Source organism: Rutidosis leptorrhynchoides, chromosome 8 (genome assembly GCF_046630445.1).
Source record: "Rutidosis leptorrhynchoides isolate AG116_Rl617_1_P2 chromosome 8, CSIRO_AGI_Rlap_v1, whole genome shotgun sequence".
Classification (NCBI taxonomy): Eukaryota; Viridiplantae; Streptophyta; class Magnoliopsida; order Asterales; family Asteraceae; genus Rutidosis; species Rutidosis leptorrhynchoides.
In genome coordinates, this window is record NC_092340.1 from 124,952,407 (window position 1) to 124,970,677 (window position 18,271).

The following is an 18,271-nucleotide window of genomic DNA, read 5'->3' on the forward strand; positions in this document are numbered from 1 at the left end:
AAGATATCAACTTTTCCATTATTAGTGTTGGGAAGTGTGTTGACTGTGTACCCCGACTAGATGGTGATGCCTGGACTATAATTGTGTCTAGAGATTAGTGTAATGTTGTGTTTTGACTATGGAGCAAATCGCTCATTTGTGTCAACTACATTTTGTGCTAAGTTAAATGTGCCTGTTAATGTAATTACTAAGCCCTTAAGTGTCGAAGTGGGTGACGGTAGGACTATTCCAATCGCATAGTGTGTGTCTAGAATTATTATCGACATATAGGGTAGTCTTTTCCCTGTGACTTGTCTAGTGATGCCTATACCAAGCTCTGATGTAGTGTTAGGCATGAATTGGCTTAAGGACCATAAGGCCAGTATTAAGTGCCATAGAATGATTATCTCTTTTCTTGTGACTAGTGGGAAACGGGTAGTGGCTTACAGTGATCAGAGCGGGTTCTGTTGTGCATTATTGTCGATGATGAAAGCTCAGAAATCTTCGGCCAAGGGATGTGATTCTTTCTTAGTTTATGTGATCGTTGTAAAGAAGGAAGATAAGGTAGTGTCCGATATTTTCGTAGTGTCTGAATATCCAGAAGTGTTCCCCGATGAATTGTTAGGCTTACCGCCAATCAAGGAAGTTGAATATAAGATCGAATTAGTGCCAGGTTCTACGCCGGTTGCCAAAGCTCTGTATAGATTAGCTCCTTCAGAAATTCGTGAAATGATGTCCCAAATTTAGATAAAATAGTTGGACCACAGGTTCATTCGTCCGAGTTCTTCACCTTGGGGTGAACCAGTGTTATTCGTGAAAAAGAATGATGGTACACTCGAATGTGTATAAATTATAGTGAATTAAAATAAATAAAAATAAGTATCCGCTTCCTAAGATAGATGACTTCTTCGATTAGCTTCAACGAATTTCATTCTTTTCAAAAATAGATTTACGTTCGGAATATCATCAGATTCGTGTTGTTGAATCTGACATTTCTAAGATTTCATTTCGTACTCATTATCGTCATTATGAGTTCTTAGTAATTCCGTTTGGGTTAACCAACACTCCAACAAATTTAATGGATCTCATGCATAGGATGTGTAAACCGTTTTTGGATAAGTTTGTTATCGTGTTTATTGATGACATCTTAGTGTACTCTAAAACTGAATCCGAGCATGCTGAGCATTTAAGACAAGTGTTAGAACTCTTAAGACGTGAACAATTGTGTGCAAAAATTTTAAAGTGTGAGTTTTGGTTACATGAAGTTCATATTTTTTGGATCACGTTATCTGGGATGAAGATGTTAAAGTGGATCCATCTAAGATTAAAGCTATGATGAATTGGAATTAACAAAAGAATCCGACAGAAATTGAGAGTTTTCTAGGATTGGCCGGTTACTACCGACGATTTAGTAAAGATTTTCCAAAGATTGCAAGTTCTTTGACAATATTAACTATAAATAATGTGTCTTTTCAGTAAGTTAATGAACAAGAAACTGCATTTAAACAGTGAAAGGTTTGTTTTGTGAAGCACCAGTGTTAGCCTTTCCTGAGGGATCCGAAGACCTCCTTGTGTATTGCGACGCGCCTTTATCTAGTTTAGGCTGTGTATTAATGTAAAGAGATCGTGTAATTGCGTGTGCGTCTGAGATACTATCTAGTACATGACTTAGAAATGGTTGTAGAAGTGTTTGCGTTAAAGTTATGGAGATATTATCCTTGTAGTACGCATCGTGTTATCTGCACCAATTATAAAAGTTTACCTATTATCTCTTCGCATAAAGAGATGATTATGCATAAGAAAAAATAGCAAGTGTTGACCAAAGATTACATTGTGTGATTCGGTACCATCTTAGTAAAGTCCGTATGTGTTATCTCTGCAAGTGTTCGGTGAATGATAAAAGTCGGATTCTACCTCTTCAAGATTTAAAATTGAATACGAATAAGAAATTAATTGGGGAACGTGTTAGGATTTTGGACAGAAAAGTGATCAAGTTGCGCAAGAAAAGAACGCCTATAATGCTTGTGAATGGAAGCATAGTTTAGGCACCAATCTGACATGGAAGACCGAAGAGTTGATGTCCTCTAGATACCCTCATATATTTAATCGTGACTAGATTCCGAGGACGGAATCTTCTTAAGGGGGGTAGATTTGTAACAGCCTCGCTTTGGGCCTAGTAGAAATGACACATTTACCCTTGTGGGTTAGTATAGTGATTTTAATAATTATGTGTTTTATATTTATTATGTATGGGATAATGTGCGTTTTGTGACAAGGGTCACAGAACATATTTCCTTTTGTGATTTGGACTTAAAATGAATAAGTTATTAAAGATTTTGAGTTTCAGATAACTGGTAAATACCCGTGTGTTAGACGGAAGTGTTATCTAAGTGTGAAGACACCTAAAATAACACATATATGTGTGTGTACGTTCCATTACTTGCCATTTTTAGCAAGAATATAAACCCTAAACACCCTTTTTCTCTCAAATCCTTAAAATCAAGAAGTTCAAATCAAAGCTAGTGATTTCATGCATCAAATTCTTCGTGATTTCAGAATCAAAACAAGGTAAAAATCTCAGATTTTGATGAATTGAAATGGGTTTTAAGTGGGTTTGAAAAAGTAAGCTTTTTATGTTTGATTCTTGCTTTGAATGTGTTTGTGATACTTAATTGAGGTTAGAAATAGATTATATATGTGTTATATAGTGTTCTTGGGTCATTGGATTGATCAAAAGTTGCAAAAATCGAGTTTTGGGGTCAAAAAACGCGAAAACAGCGACCTGGAGCTGTTCTACAGCTCCCACATGAGTGACAGCTCAACCACGTGGTTGAGCACACTTCTGAGGGCTCAACCACGCGGTTGAGGGCTCAACCGCATGAGTGAGACCTCGGCCGTGCGAGTGAGCAGTTGCCAGTTTTTGGTAAAATTGAAAAGGCCGTAACTTTCAAACTGTAACTCCGTTTTCGACGAATAAACTATCGTTGGAATCATCTTGAGGTGTAGTATCGAATGATAAGGTTTTAAAACACTAAATCAAACTTTAGGTTGGGTGTAAAAAGCTCGAGACGCAATTGTGCTGCTGTACTTGCTCAACCGTGCGTCTGAGGCACTCACACGTGCGAGTGAGGTGTCCATTCGCACGAGTGAGACACTTAACCATGTGAGTAGGTTTTTTAATCACTATTATTAAGTGATAGGTCATTCGTACGAGTAAGGATACTCACCCGTGAGAGTGAGCATAGTCAGTCGCACGAGTGAGACCTCATCCGTGCGAGTGACAGAGTTTGTATGTTTGGGTCAAGTGCAATTCTGACCCATTTACTGTATTGCTGTGATATTTATGCTAATGAGTAATTTGATTTAAAAGTGTACTAACTAGAGAACCGATATTCTCAGGTGATAAGCGGAAAGGTGAAGGCTCAGTGATATAAGACAACTGAGTACTTGTGCTTCCAGGTGAGTGGGACTATCTTTATGGATGTGATTATACAGTGACAAGTATAGTGATCTGTGCCATGCTTATGACTAGACTGTGTAGGAGTCTTTGACCAATGATGTGACTATGTGTGATTATGTGCGCACCCAGTGCCAACGTCGATGGGTGTAATTCTGACATAAGAGGTCGATTGTGTTTACCTTATTTGGGGTAATAGAATTGGGTCCAAGCATTACTGATTAGTGGTATAGTCTGAATGACGAGTGCGTCACGTCTGGAAGACTATACCAGTGATTCAGTAGTATGGGCTATCGGTATATTCTAGCTTGATCAGCGATGGGTTGCCGATCCTCTTGTTTATGGCCTTTAGTGATCTAATGACCAGTGCCTTTAAGCTGTGCTTGATGCTTGTAGTGATGTCCACCTAGATATTGCCATTCACTTAGCGTTATGCTAATTCCCCCACAGTGTTTTGCCCTGCCGGTATAGATTAGCAGCTTTTGGTGGATTTTGCCGGGCAGCTGCAGATGTTTGACACAGTGTCACTCTGATGTGTTTTGCAATAAACAATATGGTTAACTGGCTTGTATTAATAACGTAACACCTGTGATTTTATGTAATCATATAAGTATGTACTTATATATGATATGTAATTAATAAGCCTTCCGCTGTGAGTATCTTTAAAAAAAATGTATGTAAAAGTACGGTGTTGTTTCTAGTGTTCTTTGGAACGAACGGTGCCATATGCTGATAAGTATTTTCGGCTAGCGGTTAAAATTATTAGTAGAGATATAGAACTAAGGAGAAATGAGATGTTTTGCCGAATGATGTTACCCTCGGGACATATCCCTGTAGACCCGGATCACGATCAAGATACCGTGGGGTTTCTTAATCAATCTTTATGAGATCAGAGTAGACATGGTCCGGCTAGCACTTTGCGGCTTAGTTCTAGAGTGATAAAGTACTGTGTGAGAGAGAAAATGTGTTCTCTGATACAAGTCCCAAAGTGTCAAATTTGATGACCCAGGGGTTTATAGATGTCTGGGGTTTCCAGATTGTTCGAAGACCCACGTGTCACTTCATTAGTGGTCACCTTATGCAAAAAGTACTTAACCGACCTTGCACTTTATGTCAACGTGGCATGTGTGTTGTTCACGTGCTTTTAGATATTTAGGGCTTATGGATTTGAAGCGGCCTGTAGTGCTTACGCAAAACACTGAGCGGCCTGAGTATTATATATGATATTTTCCTTAACGGAGAATGCTAAACGTGCAACTGTTAATTTTTCCTTTTAATGCTATTCTCATACCTTGTGCTTATGCATTCTAGTATGTTAACTAACTTTTTATACGTGTAAATCATAGTGTACACCATTACTAGCTCAAAGTAGCTAAGATGGATCAAGCGCCATAAGTGTATAATTTAGCCGAAAGTTTAAGTATAAAGAATTGGGTTAAAGCTATAAATATGTTATATACTTTCAATTTTGTTCAAATGTAGGCTATATACTCAATAAATTACCATCGTAGGTCACATACTTTCAAAACGTGTTCTAATGGAGGCTATTGGTGATTGGTTACCTGTTGAACCGGTAAAATCAAATTTTTAGTACTTTTTTAATTTTATATGGCTACAAATAGGTTATATACTTTCATTTGTGTTCCGTTGTAGACTATATACAAAAATGATTTGTTCCGATGTAGGCTATATACTTTCACTTTTGTTCGCTCATTTTTGTTTTATCGGGTTAACAAATTTATTTTGCGTTCATATTAACACACTTTTTGAATGTATAGAGCCTACACTGGTATTTCGGTATATAGCCTATATTGAAACAAAAGTGAAAGTATAGATCGTATTTATAGCTTTAACCTTACAAAATTTTACATTGTTAACTTTTGTTTATTTGTACAAAAAATATTCTACTTTTCCTACTTCCTACATATGTATATTGTCAAACGTCCTTCTAGAAAATAAAATTCCACAATAAAGAAGATTTTGAGGATATACTATAGAGCCTAATCAATAGGGAGAAGAAACGTGGTAGCGTTACCAACAAAACTTAATATGTCTTCATCTATAAATACTTTGTTCATCCGACCTTATTATTTGTTCAAAACCACATTTTTTTTGGCAAAAGTAACGAAAACTATATAAACGGGACTTCATCGAAAAATGAAGATCCTAACCGAAACAAACAAATACGCAACCGGACGGGCTCTAAACTAGAAAACGTCACAAGTCGACGCCAACTCCAACCGAGCCGAGTCATGCAAACCCAAGCAAAAACACTTTTAACATAAGAATACAAGAGAAACATAACACGAGACAAACAAAACTACCAAAACCTACACCAAAGAACCTAGAAAAAACAAAATAAACAAATTAAGAAGGTCTTCTAGCGTTCCTCTTATCCGGCCGATTTGTGAACCCCTGAATAGTGTCTATATGAACCCCTTTCCCACTTCGAGAGTGGAAGTTATACGAAATAACATTGGAAGAAGAACAACCAATACGGGCTCTGGGTACCCAACGCATACCTTCATCCGCAAACTCTTTAAAAAAACCATTATACTCACTAACTGAAGAGCTCACAACATTAGAATCCATGAACATCTTTTGAATCGCCTTTCCACAATCTAAATCATCTGTGTTATCTTTTAAAGAAAATGAGCTCTTAATAGAAACATCTTTCTCCTTGTATCTCGACTCCTTTCTAATTGATAATGCTAAAAACAAACATATATTTCATAGCATTATTCCTCAAGAAAGACAAGCTTTTAGTTGCAATTGTTCTATTTACAAGTGATATTCGGTTAAATAATAAAAGGTGAAGACAAAAGATAGATTCGACGAATTGAAGACGCAAATGACCAAAAAGCTCAAAAGTACAAAATACAATCAAAGAGGTTCCAATTATTGATAAGAAACGTCTCAGAATTACAAGAGTACAAGATTCAAAACGCAAAGTACAAGATATTAAATTGTACGCAAAGACGTTCGAAAATTCGGAACCGGGACCAGAGTCAACTCTCAACGCTCGACGCAACGGACTAAAAATTACAAGTTAACTATGTATATAAATATAATATAATATATAATTAATTATATAAATTATATATATATTATATTTATATATTAAAACCGTCGGCAAACTAGGATCCAAACTTGTGTGAGCTGGTTTTACGAACTCCGCGACTTGCGGAGTTTGTAGTGGAAAAATACCGCGACACGCGGAGAGACCATGGACAAAAATGCCTATAAAAGCCAGCGCATTCTACAAAAATGCCTATAAAAGCCAGCGCATTCTGAACGTAAAATATATCTTTTTCTTCATTCATCAACGTAGTATATATATATATTTATATTTTAATTTTAATTTAAATTTTAAATCCTAATAATAAGGGTTGTTAGCGAATGTTGTAAGGGTGTAAGTCGAAATTCTGTCCGTGTAACGCTACGCTATTTTTAATCATTGTAAGTTATGTTCAACCTTTTTAATTTAATGTCTCGTAGCTAAGTTATTATTATGCTTATTTAAATCGAAGTAATCATGATGTTGGGCTAATTACTAAAATTGGGTAATTGGGCTTTGTACCATAATTGGGGTTTGGACAAAAGAACGACACTTGTGGAAATTAGACTAAGGGCTATTAATGGGCTTTATATTTGTTTAACTAAATGATAGTTTGTTAATTTTAATATAAAGATTTACAATTGGACGTCCCTATATATAACCATATACACTCGATCGGACACGATGGGTGGGATATTTATATGTACGAATAATCGTTCATTTAACCGGACACGGGAATGAATTAATAGTCTATGAAATTATTAAAACAGGGGTGAAATTATGTACAAGGACACTTGGCATAATTGATAACAAAGTATTAAAACCTCGGGTTACACACAGTCGATATCCTGGTGTAATTATTAAACAAAGTATTAAAACCTTGTTACAGTTTAAGTCCCCAATTAGTTGGAATATTTGACTTCGGGTATAAGGATAATTTGACTAGGACACTCGCACTTTATATTTACGACTGATGGACTGTTATGGACAAAAACTAGACGGACATATTAAATAATCCAGGACAAAGGACAATTAACCCATGGGCATAAAACTAAAATCAACACGTCAAACATCATGATTACGGAAGTTTAAATAAGCATAATTCTTTTATTTCATATTTAATTTCCTTTATTTTATATTTAATTGCACTTCTAATTATCGCACTTTTATTTATTGTCATTGTATTTAATTGCACTTTTAATTATCGTACTTTTTAATTATTGCAATTTTATATTATCGCACTTTTATTTATCGCAATTTCATTATCGTTATTTACTTTACGCTTTAAATTAAGTTATATTTATTTTTAATATTTTACATTAGGTTTTAACTGCGACTAAAGTTTTAAAATCGACAAACCGGTCATTAAACGGTAAAAACCCCCCTTTATAATAATAATATTACTTATTTATATATTTGTATTTTTATAAATTAAAACTAATATAGCGTTAAGCTTTGTTTAAAGATTTTCCCTGTGGAACGAACCGGACTTACTAAAAACTACACTACTGTACGATTAGGTACACTGCCTATAAGTGTTGTAGCAAGGTTTAAGTATATCCATTCTATAAATAAATAAATATCTTGTGTAAAATTGTATCGTATTTAATATTTTTTCCTAGTAAAATATAAGCTATTTCATATACACCTCGCATAGCATCAAGTATTTTTGGTGCCGCTGCCGGGGAACAAAATCTAGCTTAAAAGTCGGAAGCGCAACGCTAAATAAAAAAAAGATTTTTATTTTTAGTTTACTTTTATAAAAATACGTTTTTTGTAAAAATATGTTTTAAATATTCGAAAACATAAAAAGAAAAATATAAATATAAATATTTTTAAGAGTTTGTTAAATATTTAAGTTTTATAAAGTTTCTTTATTTTTATTTTATAAAAATATAAGTTTTATTTAAATATTTTGTGTTTATTTAAAACATAAAATCAAAACCGAAAAAAATATATATATAAATCTATTTTTAAGTTTTTTATAAAATTATAAAGTATTTCTATTTTTATTTTAGTTTTTAAAACATAAGTTTTTATTTAATTTATATAAATATTTTATTTAATTATTAAAACAGAAAAATATATAAAATATAATTTAAAAAAAAAACTACAGAACCTGTCAAACGAAACCACCTTATCTGAAATTTCAAACCCCGCGACTCGCGGAGTTTGTTGCCAGGTGTACCGCGACTCGCGAAGCCACCCTGACACGCGCCTGACAGAACCCTAATCTGCATTAAATACGGAGTATTATTAATTATTATTAATTAATTTGTATTTAGGGTTAAATATTTAATTAATTTAGTATTTAATTTAAGTTTTAATTAATTTATGTATTTAGTTTAATTAGTTTTATTAAATTATAAAATTAATAGTTTTATTAAATAAATAATATAAAAATAATATTTTTTTAAAAATTGTACTTTTTACAACTTTTAGTATATTTTTATATTTTGTCCCTTTTTAATTGTTTTAGCGTAATTTGTTGTATTTTTCGCTCGTATTTAGTTTTAAATATAGTTTTTGCCATAGTTATTTTTACTTCCAGATTTTTAGGCTTTGCCGTAAAATTCCTTAAGTGTTTTCTCTTTAGACTAAAATTTAGGTGCTTTAGAATTTTGCGACGCCTATCTAAGTTTTAGTACCTTTTTAAGTTATTGCCATTTGGGATATAATTTTACTTGTAAGCTTTAATATTTTTGGACGCAACTTTTAATTCTTAGTTTTTAGTTCTTTTTTAAGTTTCAACGCACTACTTTCTTATTTTTATTTTTCGACGCCTTTTACCTATGTATCAGTTATCACTCCAATTAGTAATCTCAATTTGCAATTTTAATTTTAAGTTAGTGATAGTAATAAGGTTCGGTTAGTCGAGTGTTTTAAAGTTTTATAAGTCACTCTTTTTCTTTCTTATTTTTTGACGCCTTTTATTTTTCAACCCTTTTCTTTTTCGACCTATTTCGACGCGCTCTTTTTCTTTCTTATTTCTTGCCATTCTAGTGTTTAGGACATAGAATTTTTCTACTTCTTCTCTAAATTTCTTTAAATTACGAAAATTTATTTTAAGTGGTTAAATTGATAGACATCAAAATTTTCTGGTTCGTAGTAATAGTTGGATTTGTACGTGGACCGGGTTATTGGAGCCAAACAGTACTCAATTATATTGAGACCAAACGAATCCTGCCCCTCTGCTGCATCTTTTGGCTATTCGAAACGTGGGCAAAATCAGAAAAGTCTATTAATTGGATAACTTATATAATTTTTCTTTCATTTTAAAAACTAATAGGATATTCAGTGAATGCACCGAGCAAGACGTTCATCACCTTTTGTACGTTCACCACCTGTAACCAGATTAAGACATCTAGCTAATATTATCGCCGTTGATTTTTCTTTAGAATCGTCATCCAGTCGACCAAGTACTCCAATTCAAATTTCCGATAATCCATTTTTTGAACCCGACCTCACAATTGAGAATCCGGAGAATATTCAGGGATGATTCATAGATCCCGAACCATTAATCTTTCCTCCGGAACCACCAATCATTCAAACAGAGATTGTTGAGGAACGAACCATTAAATCAGAATCCTCTAGTGATTCAGATTCAACAAATTCAATCATGGAAAATCTAGAACCTTTAAGTATGGAAGACCGAATGCGAGCTAAACGCACTGGCCAAGGTCACGCAATTACTCATCCAGACATTAATGCGCCAGATTATGAAATCAAAGGACAAATTCTACATATGGTGACTAATCAATGCCAATTTAGTGGTGCGCCGAAGGAAGATCCAAATGAACATCTTCGTACCTTTAATAGGATCTGCACTCTATTTAAAATAAGAGAAGTGGAGGATGAACAGATATATCTCATGTTATTTCCCTGGACTTTAAAGGGAGAAGCCAAAGATTGGTAGGAATCGTTACCTGAAGGGGCGATTGATACATGGGACGTTTTAGTTGAAAATTTTCTTAAACAATTCTTTCTGGCATCTAAAGCCATGAGACTTCAAGGAGAAATTGTTACGTTCACACAAAAGCCAAATGAAACTCTATATGAAGCATGGACCAGATTTGGAAAGTTATTAAGAGGATGTCCACAACATGGTTTAGACACCTGTCAAATAGTACAAATATTCTACCAAGGATGCGACATCACTACAAGAAAAGACATCGATATAGCAGCTGGTGGTTCCATTATGAAGAAAACAGAAACTGATGCTTACAAAATTATTGATAACACTGCTTCCCACTCACATGAGTGGCACCAAGAAAAAGATATTGTTAGATCATCTAAAGCAGCTAGAGCCGATTCTAGCCATGACTTAGATTCCATTTCCGCAAAGATAGACGTTGTCGAGAGACGAATGGAAAAGATGACTAAGGATATTCACTCAATACGAATTAGTTGTGAGCAGTGTGGAGGACCACATTTGACAAAAGATTGTCTCAGTATTGAACTAACAATGGAACAAAGAGAGAATATTTCATATCTAAACCAAAGGCCTGGAAATAATTATCAGAATAATTATCAACCGCCAAGACCAATTTACAATCAAAACCAGAATTATAACCGAAATATTCCATACAACAACCAACAAGGTCCTAGTAATCAACAAGTATCCAACAATACTTACAACCAGCAAAGACCTAATTTTCAAAACAAACCACCACAAACCGATGATAAAAAGCCGAATTTAGAAGATATGATGACGAAGCTAGTTGAAACTCAAACGCAGTTTTTCACATCTCAGAAACAAACCAATGAACAAAATGCTCAAGCATTTAGAAATCAACAAGCTTCTATTCAAAATCTGGAACAAGAAGTGAGTAACCTAGCAAGGTTAATAGGTGAAAGAAAACCGGAAAGTTTACCTAGTGATACAAATGCTAACCCCCGTAATGAAACAGCTAAAGCCATTACCACAAGAAGTGGTATAACACTTAAACCACCTGAAATACCTGTAATTTCTGATGAAGCTATTCCTACTCCACAAGAACCACAACCTGAGCAAGATAAGGAAAAAGAACCGGTAGTTGAAAAGGTTAATGAAGATAACATAGTTAAGGCTAAACCTTATGTTAAACCATACCAACCACCACTTCCTTACCCGAGTAAAATGAAAAAAGAGAAACTTGAAGCCGAGCAATCCAAATTCTTGGATATGTTTAAACAAATAAATGTCAATCTTCCTTTCATTGATGTGATTTCAGGAATGCCAAGATATGCTAAATTTCTGAAAGATCTAATCTCGAATAGAAAGAAAATGGAATAACTCTCGGCTGTTACTATGAATGCTAATTGTTCAGCAGTGCTGTTGAATAAGATACCAGAAAAACTATTAGATCCAGGAAGTTTCATAATTCCATGTTTTCTGGGTAGTCTTAGTTCAATAGAAGCATTGGCAGACTTAGGTGCTAGTATAAATTTAATGCCGTATTCACTATACACTAAACTAGACCTTGGAGAATTGAAACCAACACGAATAAGCATACAACTAGCAGATCGATCAATAAAATATCCTAGAGGGATAATGGAGAACATGCTAGTTAAAGTTGGTACTTTAGTATTTTCAGTAGATTTTGTTATTCTGGACATGGAAGAAGATTCTCAAGTTCCTCTCATATTAGGAAGACCATTCTTAAACACGGCTAAAGTAATGATAGACGTGTTTGGTAAGAAACTGACCCTAAGTATAGAGGACGAGAGTGTTACCTTTTCAGTTGATAGAGCTATGCAACAAACGCAATCTGCAGATGATACATGTTATTATATTCAAACTATAGAATCACATGCAGAATTGTTAGAATAATTTCCAGAATTACAAGGAACAGGAGAATGTTCTTTAGGAGAAGGAACTGAACCAATTGATGAAACTGAAATGTTAGCTACACTAATAGCTAATGGATATGAACCAACAACAGAAGAAATTCAAATGCTAAAAGAAGAAGACAGATATCGATACAAATCATCGATAGAAGAACCACCGACATTAGAGTTAAAGCCACTTCCAAACCATTTGAAATACGCTTATTTACATGGTGAATCTGAATTACCTGTAATAATATCGTCTTCTCTTACTGAAAATGAAAAATCTCAACTCATTTCTGTGTTGAAAGCTCATAAACCAGCCATTGCATGGAAGATTCATGATATAAAAGGAATAAGTCCTTCGTATTGCACACATAAAATCCTTATGGAAGAAGGTCATAAAACGTATGTGCAACGCCAACGAAGACTAAATCCTAAAATGCAAGATGTTGTTAAAAAAGAAATTATTAAACTGCTAGATGCAGGTTTAATTTATCCGATTTCTGATAGTCCATGGGTAAGCCCAGTTCATTGCGTACCTAAGAAGGGTGGCATGACTGTCATTACAAATGAGAAAAATGAGCTTATTCCTACTAGGACTGTAACAGGATGGCGTGTGTGTATTGATTATAGAAAATTAAATGACGCCACCAGAAAAGATCACTTTCCCTTACCTTTTATTGATCAAATGTTGGAAAGATTAGCCGGAAATAGTTACTATTGTTTTCTTGATGGATTTTTCGAATATTTTCAAATTCCAATAGCACCCGAAGATCAAGATAAAACTACGTTCACGTGCCCTTATGGTACTTTTGCTTACAAACGCATGCCATTTGGACTTTGCAACGCCCCTGCAACCTTTCAAAGGTGCATGATGGCGATTTTTCACGACATGATAGAAGAATGCATGGAAGTTTTCATGGATGACTTTTCAGTCTTCGGTGATACATTTGAATCATGTTTAGTTAATCTGGAACGAATGCTTATTAGATGCGAACAATCAAATCTAGTTCTTAATTGGGAGAAATGTCATTTCATGGTTAAAGAAGGCATCGTTCTTGGACATAAAATTTCAAAGGAAGGAATTGAAGTGGATAGAGCTAAAGTAGATGTAATTGATAAACTTCCACATCCCACCAATGTTAGAGGAGTTAGGAGTTTTCTAGGGCATGCCGGGTTTTTACCGACGTTTCATAAAAGATTTTTCTAAAATTGTCACTCCTATGAATAAACTCCTAGAAAAGGATGCACCATTCATCTTTTCAGATGAATGTATCAAATCTTTTAATATTCTTAAAGAGAAACTCACTAATGCGCCGATCATGATAACACCAAATTGGAATCTACCGTTTGAACTAATGTGCGATGCAAGTAATTTTGCAATGGGAGCCGTTTTAGGACAAAGGATTGAAAAACAATTTCAACCTATATATTATGCTAGTAAGACGTTACAACGAGCACAAACGAATTACACAACCACTGAAAAAGAACTCCTTGCTATTGTCTTTGCTTTTGACAAATTTCGTTCATATCTCGTTCTAGCTAAAACGGTGGTCTATACCGACCATTCTGCTCTTAGATACCTATTTTCGAAACAAGATGCTAAACCAAGATTAATCCGTTGGATCTTACTCTTACAAGAGTTTGATATTGAAATCCGAGATAAAAGAGGAGCAGAAAATCTCGCCGCTGATCATCTTTCTCGTCTTGAAAATCCCGAATTAGAAGTTCTAAATGAATCGGCCATACAAGACAACTTTCCTGATGAATATCTATTGAAGATAGATTATAATGAAATTCCATGGTTTGCAGACTATGCAAACTACTTAGTTTGTGGATTCCTAGAAAAAGGATTATCATACCAAAAACGAAAGAAATTCTTCAGTGATATAAAACACTATTTCTGGGAAGATCCACATTTGTTTAAAAGTTGTCCCGATGGAATAATACGCCGATGTGTATTCGGAGATGAAGCTAGTAAAATCTTAAACCATTGTCACACAGGACCAACAGGAGGGCATTATGGGCCTCAACTCACAGCAAGAAAAGTTTATGATGCTGGATTCTATTGGCCTACAATTTACAAAGACGCACACCTTCTTTGCAAATCTTGTGATGCTTGTCGAAGGGCCAGAAAAATAAGTCAACGTGATGAAATGCCACAAAATGTCATTCAAGTATGTGAAGTATTTGACATTTGGGGTATTGACTTTATGGGTCCATTTCCAAAATCTCATAATAATCTCTATATTCTCGTAGCCATTGATTATGTATCTAAATGGGCGGAAGCACAAGCTCTCTCAACTAACGATACACGAGTTGTAGTCAACTTCTTAAAACGTCTTTTTGCAAGGTTTGGAACACCGAAAGCTTTAATAAGTGATCGGGGAACTCATTTTTGTAATAATCAACTTGAGAAAGTTCTTAAAAGATATGGAGTAACTCATAAAATCGCTACTGCTTATCATCCACAAACAAGTGGACAAGTTGAAAATACCAACCGAGCTTTAAAACGTATTCTAGAAAAAACCATAGGATCAAATCCGAAGGAATGGTCCATAAAATTGGAGGATGCACTCTGGACTTTTAGAACAGCCTACAAAACACCAATTGGAACCACACCTTTTAAACTCGTTTACGGAAAAGCATGTCATCTTCCAGTAGAAATTGAACACAAAGCATTTTGGGCTTTAAAGACATGTAATCTTGATTTACATGAAGCTGGACGTCTACGGTTAAGTCAATTAAACGAATTAGAATAATTAAGACATGAAGCATACGAAAATTCGTTAATCTATAAAGAAAGAACAAAGAAATGGCATGATAAAAGAATCAGAAGTTCAAAAGAATTTAAAGAAGGAGACAGAGTTCTTCTTTTCAATTCACGATTCAAGCTATTTCCTGGAAAATTGAAATCAAGATGGTCTGGACCATTCATAGTCAAAAGAGTTTTCCCGTACGGAACAGTAGAATTAATAAATTCAAATGGGATTGAATTTAAAGTTAATGGTCACAGAGTTAAACACTACATAGATAGTCCGATGGAAGTCGACAACGAAGTTAATCACAATTTCGATACCACAGCTAACTAAGTGTGGGGAGAATCAAGTCTTTAAAGGATAATATGTATTTCTGTTAGAGTTAGATTTTCTGTTTTCTTGTAGTTCTCGAAAATGGAACCCGAATGGTCTTTCCCTAGCAGACCCTAAAGAACTAGTCTTCTCCCCCCATTCTGAATTTTTATTTTTTTTAGGTTTTTACGAAATGAAGACTTCCTGTGAACTAAACCATGGTCTAATGCTACACGCTTTGATCACTAAACGTAATAATGATACACTTCCAAGTGAAATGGTATCATTAATCAGAGGTAAATTGGACGGAGTAAGAAAAGAATCCAGATGCGAAGATAATAAGTTACAATTTGGTAAAGAAAAATCAAAATCCGCAGCGAAAAGGAGAGCACGACACCTTGAAAAATGTCACAAATGCGGAAAATGGTCACACGAAGGTAAATGTTCAAATAATCAAACCTATTCAAACACCGAATTTGTTACTTTATGCAGAGATGGACCGTTCATATGTTTAGAAGAAAAAATACTGAATGCTCGAGGCTACGCCTATGTAGCCATGGAAAATCAATTAGTCCGACTATCTTATGAGTGGGCTAGAGCATATCACTAAGAAATATATTTCACAGGTTAGTTTGTGCAGTTTTTATTTTTATTTTTAACCTTTTGATAATAAACGCTAATTTGTTCGCTATAAAGTATTAAATTGGTATTCGATGAAATTAGGTCTTGCGACCGAAATTATTGATATCATTCAAAAATTTATTACATCACTGCGAAATTTACCGTTTATTCTTAAGGTATAAAAATCTTTAATCAATCAACCCAAAATATTTCAAAAATTCGTCATGAGTTAAATTAGGTCATGGAACCGAAATTACTTTACCGAAAAGAGGGGCGCATATTTTTGATAATATTTGATTGATTAAAGTGGGATAAAAGCCAAAAAGATTTTTAATTTTATTTTTACCATGTTTTTAAAAAATTAATAAATTAATATTAAATAAATATTGTAAACTTTTAAAATTGTAAATATTTAGAAAATTAATATTTTTAATATAAGTTTGTATGTATAAAAACAAAAATATAATTTAAGTTTGGTGTGAATTTATAATATGAATTTTTAATTAAGTTTGGTATGAATTTTTTTAATTTTATGCATTTTAAATTTAAGTTTGGTGTGAATTTAAAAACAAAAATTTACTTTATTTCGCTAAGTTAAAAATATGATTTTTAAAATTCGTCGTGAGTTGAAGACTAGGTCTTTGAACCGAAATTGCTTTACCCGAGGTAGGGACGAGAACTTTTATTATCATTATTTTTAATCTTATTGAATTAAAGTATGCAAAAAAAAAAAAAAAACTTTGCTTTTAAAACCGCGCTTTAAATAGACAAATTTTAAAATTTTGTCGAGGGACGGACTAGGACATCGATCCGAAACGACCTCGTCCTAAATAACAAGGGAAACAAAATTTTAAAATTAATTAAATAATTGTTTTAATTAGTATAAGATTTTTATAAAAAAAAAAAAAAAAAAAAAAAAAAAAAAAAAAAACTCCGCGACTCGCGGAGTTTGAAGGGGAAATTCACCGCGACTCGCGGAGGATCAAAATTCCAGAAAAAAAAATAAAACGCAGAAACAGATCAGTATCCACACAACCATACACAAAACTGCGAAAACACAGCGAAAAACACATCACAAATCCGAAATTTTTCACCATTTTTCATCAAATATTTCACAAAATCATGTTGAGAAGAATGCTATCAAGGAATTACTCAAGAAAAACGGTAAATTTCTACACCAAAACACCCTTTAATCCGAAAATTTAGTGTTCTTGAGCAATTTTATACCCAATTCGATTTTGATGCTTTTTAGTGTAATTATGCTTAAATTACTTGTGTATTATGCTTGTATAACCTAGAGTGATACTATTTAACATGATTAGAAGCCTTAAACTTCAAATTTTGAGTAATCTAGGGTTTGTGTTCTTGAGCAATTTGGGGCTTTTTGATATAAACAGGTTATGGCCGATTTTTGTGATGAATTATTGCTAAATTAAGTAATGTAACATGTTTAGGTAGTTAAATGATACAAACTTTGAGCCTAAACATGATTTTTGAGAATTAAAGTGGATTTTTTCAAGTCTAAAATTCATGAACTTGATTTTTGAGAGATAATGAAATGTCCCGTTCTTATTGATTAAAAACGTTCCATATTAATTGATTTCGTTACGAGGTTTTGACCTCTATATGAGACGTTTTTCAAAGACTGCATTCATTTTTAAAACAAACCATAACCTTTATTTCATAAATAAAGGTTTAAAAGCTTTACGTAGATTATCAAATAATGATAATCTAAAATATCCTGTTTACACACGACCATTACATAATGGTTTACAATACAAATATGCTACATCGAAATCAGTTTCTTGAATGCAGTTTTTACACAATATCATACAAACATGGACTCCAAATCTTGTCCTTATTTTAGTATGCAACAGCGGAAGCTCTTAGTATTCACCTGAGAATAAACATGCTTTAAACGTCAACAAAAATGTTGGTGAGTTATAGGTTTAACCTATATGTATCAAATCGTAACAATAGACCACAAGATTTCATATTTCAATACACATCCCATACATAGAGATAAAAATCATTCATATGGTGAACACCTGGTAACCGACATTAACAAGATGCATATATATAAGAATATCCCCATCATTCCGGGACACCCTTCGGATATGATATAAATTTCAAAGTACTAAAGCATCCGGTACTTTGGATGGGGTTTGTTAGGCCCAATAGATCTATCTTTAGGATTCGCGTCAATTAGGGTGTCTGTTCCCTAATTCTTAGATTACCAGACTTAATAAAAAGGGGCATATTCGATTTCGATAA

At 33.8% G+C, this 18,271-nt stretch overlaps 1 protein-coding gene across 1 annotated transcript; it reads left to right on the forward strand.

The window, feature by feature from the left end:
- Nucleotides 1-300: 300 nt before the first annotated feature.
- Nucleotides 301-726, forward strand: LOC139863797 (uncharacterized). Its single transcript, XM_071852402.1, has one exon. It carries the CDS (start codon nucleotides 301-303, stop codon nucleotides 724-726), a length of 426 nt encoding a protein of 141 aa, XP_071708503.1.
- The last annotated feature ends 17,545 nt before the right edge of the window (nucleotides 727-18,271 follow it).

Coding starts and splice junctions, on each gene's coding strand:
- LOC139863797 (XM_071852402.1), top strand. CDS start 301: ATGCCTATACCAAGCTCTGATGTAGTGTTAGGCATGAATTGGCTTAAG.